Source organism: Cucurbita maxima, unplaced genomic scaffold (assembly GCF_002738345.1).
Source record: "Cucurbita maxima cultivar Rimu unplaced genomic scaffold, Cmax_1.0 Cma_Scf00029, whole genome shotgun sequence".
In the NCBI taxonomy this organism is placed as follows: Eukaryota; Viridiplantae; Streptophyta; class Magnoliopsida; order Cucurbitales; family Cucurbitaceae; genus Cucurbita; species Cucurbita maxima.
This window is the reverse complement of record NW_019272045.1, coordinates 1,565,303-1,575,462: the sequence shown is the minus strand read 5'-3', so window position 1 is coordinate 1,575,462 and position 10,160 is coordinate 1,565,303. Positions and strand designations below refer to the sequence as shown.

General features: G+C 34.3%; 1 protein-coding gene across 1 annotated transcript; it reads left to right on the top strand.

Moving 5' to 3' along the window:
• Positions 1-1,199: 1,199 nt before the first annotated feature.
• LOC111465472 (mitochondrial Rho GTPase 1-like) lies at positions 1,200-10,105 on the top strand. Its single transcript, XM_023109867.1, has 15 exons — positions 1,200-1,402; positions 1,765-1,996; positions 2,603-2,735; positions 2,940-3,089; positions 3,363-3,539; positions 3,699-3,950; positions 4,491-4,559; positions 4,736-4,791; positions 5,752-5,833; positions 6,035-6,246; positions 6,349-6,418; positions 6,758-6,870; positions 7,878-8,028; positions 9,347-9,533; positions 9,802-10,105. The coding sequence occupies exons 2-15, from the start codon at positions 1,779-1,781 to the stop codon at positions 9,873-9,875; spliced, it is 1,944 nt and encodes a 647-aa protein (XP_022965635.1). The 5' UTR covers positions 1,200-1,402; positions 1,765-1,778; the 3' UTR covers positions 9,876-10,105.
• The last annotated feature ends 55 nt before the right edge of the window (positions 10,106-10,160 follow it).

Sequence of the window (10,160 nt, the reverse complement as noted above, 5' to 3'; positions counted from 1 at the left end):
TTTTTTTTTTTTTTTTTTTTTTTTTTTTTTTTTTTTTTTTTTTTTTTTTTTTTTTTTTTTTTTTTTTTTTTTTTTTTTTTTTTTGTGAAAAATAACTTTTAATCAAATTTTATCCATTATTATTCCAATTTTTTTTAATAAGTTATTCAAATAAATTCTTTTAATACTTTTATATTTCACATTTTTAAATTTTTAAAATTTTATTTAAATAATAATGTTCTTTTCTTAGGGTTAAAAAACTCTATTTTATTTGAGTAAATTCGTAAGTTAGAAATATTTTTTTATGTATATATACACGTGTATATATATATATTATGAATATTTTCCTAAAAATTCTTTATAAAGGTGTGAAAACATCTCCTGTAACAGCCTAAGTTCAATGCTAGCAGATATTATTTGTTTTGACCTGTTACGTATCATCGTTAGTCTCACAGTTTTAAAATGTTTCTAGTAGGTACAGGTTTCCACACCCTTATAATAAATGTTTTATTCTCTTATTTATCAAATTAGAGTGGCGTAGCAGAAACGTGGTGGACCCATAACCTTCAAGTCTAAGATCAGTTGAAACTTAACTCTAATAACATTTGTAATAGCCTAAACTTATAAGTCCACCAAAATATTCGGGAAAGATATGAAACATTTTTTTAACGACACGTGACCTCTTGATCAAGAAGACGTGTGTACTAGCCAATCTTTTTTTTTTTTTTTTTTTAACCTGAACATTCAAAAAGGTTTAAAAAATACGTGTATAGTAAACAGAGTTAGAGAATGAACTACAGTTCGTGTCGAGCCTCGAAGGCATAGTAAAAAATGACTAAGACTCAAAAAGTCTCGATTAAGGGGAGACGTACTTTGTTTGAGAGAAGGTGTTGGATGAAAATCCCACATCGACTAATTTAGGAAATGATCATGGGTTTATAATCAAAAGAAAAGTATCTTCATTGATATGAGACCTTTTGGAAAATCTGAAAGCAAAGTCATCAGTAGTTCATCTAACATGCTATCATAGCTATATCAATTCATTCCTATAATATATTTTAATATCCAAAATATGAATACATAAAAGGAAAATGGGCCGACTGAGGCCCAATTTAGATCGGAAAACATCGAAACTCTGTGCACTTTGGGGTAAGGTTAGAGTTAAGAGTACAATAATTTATTTATTTATTTATTTATTTTCATATTTTGAAAATTAAACCAAAAAGAACAATGAAGAGGAAGCTGTTTGCCTCTCTGCGTAATCAAATACTTTTCTCTCTCTATCTTCTTCCCCATAGCCGCCGCGCTGCTGCCACATCCGCCACCAGCTCCGCCCATCGCCGTCGTATGTGCTGCTGACGCATCCGCGTCCGGTGGCGCTTTACAACTTTTTTTTTAATCATTAAATAGAATAATCTCAAAGGTCAGTTTCTTCACCCTTTAGATTCCAGGTTGGTTATCTTCAATACAACGATATCAATATCGCCTTTCATTCGTCGTTCGTTATCGTATACTTTCACTGATTACTACTTGTTCTTACTCCCCCGAACGCTTTGGCTTCGATTGTTTTTTGTGTTTTTCTCAGTCTATACGCAATTTCATAGGATTTGTGCGTGTGTGTGTGTGTGTTTTTTTTTGTCTTTTCTGAGGTGTTGAAGAATCTGGATTTCGATATAGAGAACTGGAATTTTTTTTTAATTTTTTTTATGGTGTTTATGTTTTTTCTTGTCTGTTTCGATGAAATTCTCTGTCACTGAAGGTTGTTTTGGGATTTCGCTTATGCAGTTTATAAACCTCCAATGGCAAGGGCGCCAGCTGGTAATGTACACCCAGGTAAAAGGACCGGGGTTCGTATAGTTATTGCCGGGGACCGTGGTACCGGAAAGTCGAGCTTGATCGTAACTGCAGCGGTAGACAATTTTCCAGTGAATGTCCCCCCAGTATTGCCACCGACGAGGCTGCCTGAAGACATTTATCCAGATCGTGTTCCCACCACAATCATCGATACTTCATCACGGTAGTAGTTGCTATGTTTGTTTTTTTTTGTTCTATCTCGATGCTGATGCGAAAAGGATGTGCTAATTGAGCTATAATTTCTGCCTTTAGCATTATGGGCTCGATATAAGTAGTTTCCAACTTAAATAACTGGAGAATTCTGCTACCCATGGCAAGATATCTGCATACCATTTTTCCTTTTTTTTTTTTTTTTTTTTTTTTTTCCATTCCCCTTTTATGGGCGAAAATTTAATAGAAAAGAGAGACCAGAATATTGGCATTGTTTTACTTTCTTCTTTGCTGCTTCTTCCGTACTGTGGGAAATTTGATTGTTAAGAAACTGGAAGATTTATGAGGAGTTCAGTGGCGATGGAAAGGGAGAACAGGGGATGGGTATGATTTCACTTAATACCTAGGCTCCCGATCTTTGTTATTTCTCATTTATTTTGTTGTTGCTCGTTGGAGCATCGTTGTCTGATTTCTGTAGCTTTATAGGTCTAATAAATCACATGAGTTCCTGCTATATTGTCATACGTATTGGTTATTGCCTGTGTCCATAAGGTTTTCAAGGATGAATCTAGAAGGTCTCTAAGGTTCTGTTTTTGTTTTTTTTTTTTGTTTCTCCCAGCACTGAAGATAGTGCAAAAGTTGCTGAAGAGCTTAAGCGAGCTGATGTAGTTGTGCTAACTTATGCTTGTGATCAGCCTCAAACCCTCGATCGGCTGAGTACTTTTTGGCTTCCTAAACTCCGTCAATTGGAGGTTAGTTAACTCTTATGCCCTACTTGGGCATTGGTGGATAGAAAGTCAATAATAACATCCCTGAGCTTGGAAACTAACAAGTTTATCTAGTCAAGTCTCATTAATTTGAAAACCTTAGCATTCCCTTTGTTGAAATCAGCTCAGTATTTCGCAAGTCATTTTGATCATTTTATTGATGTTCATTATAATGGTTTAAACAAGTAGGTGAGGGTTCCAGTTATAATGGTGGGCTGTAAGCTGGATTTAAGAGATGAGAATCAGCAGGTGAGCTTGGAGCAGGTTATGTCCCCAATAATGCAGCAATTTCGAGAAATTGAAACATGCATTGAGTGTTCGGCATTTAAACATATTCAGGTATATTTGTTGCTCCATTAATCAGGTATATCATGTTGACTAATATGTGTTGTAATTTTTTTTCTTTTTCCCATTTGGCTAAAGTTTGCAACTGTGTCCAACTTGATTTATTGGTCCATGCTGATTCACTGCTGATTAGTGTTTTCATGTTTATATGAAAACATTACCATCTATACCTCTTAGCTGTGAATTTTCACTTCCCACATTTTTGTGTAGATAAGTATTAACGCAACAGAATTACGTGTTTTCAACATTGTATTATTCCATTTGCAGATTTCTGAGGTCTTTTACTACGCCCAAAAAGCTGTACTTCACCCAACAGGCCCACTTTTTGATCAAGAAACTCAAACTTTAAAGCCTAGATGCATCAGGGCACTGAAACGGATATTTATTCTATGTGATCACAATAAAGATGGTGCTTTGAGTGATGCTGAGCTGAATGATTTTCAGGTCTTCCTTTCCATAGTCTACAAATTTTTTGGCAACAACTCATGAAGTATTTATTTATATATTAGTTACAGTGTCTGACATTTTAATATTAAAATGACGGATTTGACTCATATGGAGCCCTTACTCTTATTATTATTTTTTTGTTAATTTTGTAATCAGGTCAAATGTTTCAATGCTCCTTTACAACCTTCTGAAATTGTGGGGGTTAAGAGGGTTGTGCAAGAAAAACTTCCTGAGGGAGTAAATGATCATGGGCTCACTTTGACAGGATTCCTCTTTCTTCATGCCTTATTTATAGAGAAGGGGCGTTTGGAGACAACATGGACCGTACTCAGGAAGTTTGGGTACAATAATGATATCAAACTTTCGGATGAACTTATCCCAGCTCTTGGAAAGAGAGCTCCAGATCAGGTAGTGAAAAATCACATGGTGGCCATCCTCAACTTCTGTAGAATAGGTCAACTGCCACCACACTGCCAAAGACTTGCAAAATCAAAGCTTATCATAATATACGTTGAATTACTACAGTCTATATGATTTTGTATATTAGTTATCCCTCCTATATTTTTCTGGAAACAGTTACTTCTTACACATTCATGGAGCAGGCTTTTAATTTCAAATGCATATGTGGGCAATGTTTTTTTGAATGGAAACAACTAACTTTTCATAGATAGATGGCTGACTTTGGGTCGTGAAATTCTTCACTTCAATTGGGGACGGAGTGTTTTGCTTGTTTTGTATTTTTCATTTTGAGGAATGATATAATTCTATTAAGAAAGATTTAGGATTTGGTTATTTTTCTTTTATCAGGCTTCAGTTGGTTTGGTAGGATAGTATATTACACTTACTAATTGTATCCTTTTGTTATGTCATTGACTTTGTTTTCTAAAGTGTTCCGTATGATTCAAATTCTAGTTTCAATTTCTTATTTGACAGTTGTTCTTTCTGTAGAGTGTGGAGCTGACAAATGAAGCCATCGAGTTTCTAAGGGGAATATTTGAGCTCTATGACAGTGATGGTGTATGTCTTCGTCTCTAGTTTCCTGAATTATAAATTATTTGTTGATTTGTTGATTTCTCAACCGAGTTTAGTGCTTGAGTAATTGAATCTAGCTTATAGATATGTTTTAATAGCCAAGTAGTTGTTACAAACTACCTGGAACTATTGATCACCTCCATATTTTTTTTACCCACCAGAATGGTGCCTTGCGGCCTCGTGATCTTGAAGAACTATTTTCTACAGCACCCGAGAGGTATTAAATATTAATTATTGGCTTCACTGCATTTGGCAGTTCTCTTCATATGTCATTTTGGGAATCATTGTTCTATTTTTAAGCTAAAAATTGCATCCTTGTGCATTGAACCGAAAATAATCTTTCATTTCTCTCTCTTATTCGTTTGTTTTTTTGCGATATGTTCCAAGAGGAGAAATGTTGGCAAAGCACTTGTGTAAATTTAACCAAATAGAAACCAAATAATGATTTTGAATGATTCTAAGCATGCAACCTAAGCGGTATAGAATTACAAAGAAGCTTAGCTTAGATTAAAAGAAAAGCACAAATGCTCTTTGTACTCCATTTTTCAAATCTATTTTATAAAGGCAACATACATGACTTTATATAGCCTCAAAATGAAACCCTTGACCTTCTATAAAGCATTTCAAGGGTTGTAACTTTCAATATTATATAACTGTAACCTAGTAAATAAAAGAATCTTAAAACTTCAAATACATTAACGAAACACCATAAATCTAGATTTCAATCATCCATCAAGAATTTGTAACCATCTAAGATTAAATGAAACTGCACCTGAAGTATCTTGAAACCCTTGTTACATAAATGATGCTGGATTCTTCTTAATTGCAACTTCACTTTATCTTGTTGTAGTTTGAACAACATTCTTCACAACTTTCTTGAAGTTCATATTGTATGATTGATATGATTTGATATTATATCAATTGCTCTTTCAGCCTAGTCTTCTATTTATACTCTTGACTCAGTTGTGAATGATCAATCATATTTAAGGTGCGGTTTTTTAGATCCTATGATCCTATGACCATCCTTACGAAACGGGGTATTGAGATCTTTTCCAACGTTTATTAGTTGAATATTTTGGCAACCATTATTCTCTCCACATGATTTTTTTTTTTTTTTGACACACTAATGAGCTTCCATGATTTCATTGGACATGCAACTATCACTTTGAAACTCCAGTCCTTGGAATGAAGCACCATACAGAGATTCTGCAGAAAGAAATGCAATGGGAGGATTGTCGATTGATGACTTTTTATCACTGGTATGCTTGTAACCCCGAGTTTTTTTATCAGTTTTCCTAAACCTGATATATTTCACGTCTCCCTTATTATATCACTTAAGGTGCTTGTATATTCTTCTCATTTAACCCCTCCACCCTATCCAGCATTCAGTTTGAGACAGGATAGATTTTTCTTCTAAAAGAAGTTTATTATAGTTGTCTATTCTTCTTCAATTTCTGCAGTGGTCTCTCATGACACTCCTAGACCCAGTTTACACCATAGAGAACCTGATATACATTGGTTACACCGGCGATCCTGCATCTTCTGTTCGTATAACAAGGAAACGACGGTTGGACCGCAAGAAGCAACAGTTGGACCGAAATGTTCTTCAGTGCTTTGTGTTTGGGCCTAAGAAGGCTGGAAAATCTGCTTTATTGGATGCATTTCTTGCAAGGTTTACTATCAACACTCTGTAATTATCTAGTTGTTTGAGCATTAATTCTATAGTACTTGATATAGAGCATGTCATATGTTAATAAAAGGATTTGATGCACAGGCCATTTTCTGAGACTTATACTCCTACCACTGAAGAACGCTTTGCAGTGAACGTTGTTGACCAACCTGGAGTAAGTGCTGCTATGCTCTTGTTTTGACAAAATTATAAAACATGGATTCAAATTTCAGTTTTCAAGGATTTAATATATCATGTGTTACACAAATTGTAAAACTGGAAGCCACTAAACCTGGAGGAACTCCTGTTAGTCTACTTGTTCACCTTTATCGAGGATGCAGAAGATTTCATTTCTTTATTGTTCTTCACCATTGAAGTTGTTGCACTTTTGATTATTTTTCTTTACATGTATTCAAACATTAGTAAAATGATAATTTTTATGGTTCATAAGCTATATGATGTTTGCTGTTATCTGATAATTTCTGTCTGTGTAAATTTCTTTCTTGGTTTAAAGGGAACAAAAAAAACCCTTGTTTTGAGGGAGATACCTGAAGATGGAGTGAAAAAACTGTTGTCTGTCAAAGAGTCTTTAGCTGCTTGTGACATTGCACTATTTGTGCATGACAGGTAACTTTTCTAATGGAAACGGCCATTGCTTATTAACAATGTTACGCTATAGTAGGATGATGATATTTTTTTACTTTGGATTGAAAATGGCATTTGTATTTCTTTAGTAATTATATTCTGTCGAGGATTATTAATGATCGACAAACACTAATGAAGCTGTTGTTGGGAGGGGGTGGTCTCTGCCCCTGGCCCTTAGGCTGTATTTTCATTTTAAGAGCATGCAATTTTCGTAGATATGTGAAAAATTCAAAGGAATGAGATACTCACCCAACTTCTTAAGGGTGTTTTTAAATGCTACTCCAGTTGGTGTAAATCAAAAGAGAATTGTAAATACGAAAGAACTTGGAGAGAGTACATGAGGAAGAGCTATTTGATGAATTACAAAGAATTCCTCCCCAATCGAGATTTCTAAAGAATGGCCATAACCTCTGATGCTCTAGATTTGTACGTCATTATAAGTAGGGTATACTAGGTTGCTTAAATTATTAATCTAAGAATGGTGTGCCCCAAGTCTTCAGTAACAAATTAATTAAAAAAAAAAATTCCTTCTGTTCGCCTTTTCCATTTTTTCATTTTGTTAATGATTGGTTCGCTAGTTGTATGGACTAGTAGTCGTTCATTTTCTCTTTTCTACCAGTAGTTTTTTTTTTTTTCTCTTTTCTTCTCGTTAATGATTAGTTATCTAGTTGCATTGACTACCAGTATTCTTCTTGTCTTTTCTTCTTGTTAGCGATTGGTTATCTAGTTGCATGGACTGATTGATTATTACGGTGGGGAGCTTCTACTTGCACTCCACCTACTAAAATCCTTTAAGCACCCTGATTGGTGGTTGGGATAATTGTTATTTGGAGTGTGGATATGGTGGGACTCAACTGGTTTATAGATAGAACATACCTTGAAATATTTTTATTATGAATTTTCTTCGATGTATTAGCAATTTTTATATATTTGTGCCAAGATATTTTTGTATTCCATTTGTAGAGCACCAACTTTGTTTTCTTTTCCAGCTCCGATGAGGCCTCATGGAAGAAATCGACTGATTTACTTGTTGAAGTCGCGAGTCACGTTGAGAATACTGGTTATGAGGTGCCTTGTTTAATTGTTGCTGCCAAAGATGATCTTGATTCATTTCCCTCGGCCATACAAGATTCTACGAGGGTAAATTCTTTTCTCTATGTACCATACATATTCAATGGTTTTAATAATATCGAAACGTTCCACTGAGGTTACTGTATTGACGAAGAAAAGTAGAAGCTCATATACACTCCATCTTTCCCATAGAAGAAACTATTATTCATCAAATATATCTTATTAGAATAAGTTCAAATTCTGTATTTGAACAAAAAAATGTCCTTTAGCTAGTTGCATACTTAAATAATTTTGTTCAGTTGAATGAAAGTTGGTTTCCTACTAAATAATGAGCAAAAAACAGTACAATGCCGAATGTCCATAGTAAGTTTTTTTTTTTGTTCTTTTTAATTCTTTTTTATAAACCATAATCAACTTCTTAATGATATAATGAAGATGAAAAAATGTTTAAGGGTTACAACTCCCGAAGGGAGTGAAAAGGAAGGAAAGAAATACCAAAGGACTTAGAGACGGTTACAATCTTTTTCCTCGTGCACATTAATGAAAACTGAGCGAAGTTGAGGAATGGACTGTCTAGAGACCTCTAAAAGGTGACATTAACGTTGTCTTGAAAGTGGAAGAAAATTTTGACTTACCATTAATTGCCCCTAAAAACCTAGAATAAAAGCTTCATGGAAAAATGCTTCTGCTAAAATACCTTTTGAAATACGAACAAAATAAATATTGACTTAAACAATCCAACACCTTGATGAGAAAGAACCATAAAAGCCTCACAGATCTTCAAAGAAAACTACCACGAACGAACAAAAAAAAAAACTTCATCCAAGAAACCCTTTGGAAATCGAACTAATGAAATAAATGCCGACCAAGCAAACCAACGCCTTGATGAGAGAGGTTCATCATGTTCAAATGAAGTTTTTTCAAATTGGTGGAAAAATTCCCATAAACTTACAAAATACATGATAAGAGAGGAATCAGCGAGCTAAATGCCAACAACTTCATGAGAGAGAATCATAAATATGCCACAAATTTTCAACGGAAACAACATTATCATCCTCTATCCTCAAAGATGAAAGATGCAAAGCGAAGATCAAGTGTTGCAAAATGTTATTAGTAATTAACTCTTCCAAGTCAGGAGGTCCCTCGAGAAATAACATTTTTGATATCATATTGGCTGCAAGTATTGAGTCTGCAACTGGCATGTATTGAATCTGTTAACGGTTTTTCTTTGTAATTCATTTTTTGTTTGGGTCTACTTTCTAATAATTGCTTTTATTGGCCTGTTAGTGACCACTGGAATGTAGTATTTTAGTAACGATTGCCATTGAAATCCTGAATCTTTAAATATCATTGTTCTCATCATAATAGTCTGGATGCAATTTGGTAGGTGAGCCAAGATATGGGTATAGAAGCTCCAATACCTATCAACACAAAATTAGGTGATTTCAATAACGTATTCCGAAGAATCGCATCTGCTGCAGAGCACCCTCATTTAAGCATCCCTGAAACTGAGGCAGGCAGAAGTCGCAAGCAGTATCACAAGCTCATAAACCGCTCTCTTATGTTTATTTCAGGTATGGTGATAGTTTCTGGAGTTTTACCCTCCACTCATGACCCAACATGTAAAACCTGTATTCGAGAATTACTATTAGCTTAGATTTCTATGTATGATCTTTTGCTTCATTGGTCGGTTGCTTAGATGAGTTCATATGTTTGATTCACTTGATTTTTATTGTATGTCCAGAAATGGGACTTTTAATTGTATGTCTCAATCACTGATCTAACATTTCAAGTTATTTGATTTGAATCTTTGTGACTGATTTTGTAATGTGGTTGGTTCAGTTGGAGCTGCTGTAACGGTCGTTGGACTGGCAGCTTACCGCGTCTATATCACAAGGAAGAATTCATCCAGCTAAAAATGAGGAAGGGCAATGGCAATGGCATCGTTTTGCTGGTTGGTACCCTAAATCTTTATACTTTCATCTCTTTAATGCTTAGCCCATCTGTCATATTTCTCTTGACTCTATTGGGTTTCCTGAGTTGGCTTCTTAGATAATATCATTATAGATGATGATAAGTTGCAATTTTCAATCAAAAAGCACTCTTCTAGTCTTAGTTCTCTGTTTTTTTTTTTTTTTTTTTTTTTTTTTTTTTTTTTTTTTTTTTTTTTTTTTTTTTTTTTTTTTTTTTTTTTTTTTTTT

What these genes read in the sequence shown, in the direction of transcription:
- LOC111465472 (XM_023109867.1), top strand. Translation starts at nt 1,779, where the DNA reads ATGGCAAGGGCGCCAGCTGGTAATGTACACCCAGGTAAAAGGACCGGG. An exon ending in AGCTCTATGACAGTGATGGT is followed by an intron (nt 4,560 to 4,735) that starts GTATGTCTTCGT and finishes TTTACCCACCAG; the next exon opens with AATGGTGCCTTGCGGCCTCG. An exon ending in GCACTATTTGTGCATGACAG is followed by an intron (nt 6,871 to 7,877) that starts GTAACTTTTCTA and finishes TTTCTTTTCCAG; the next exon opens with CTCCGATGAGGCCTCATGGA.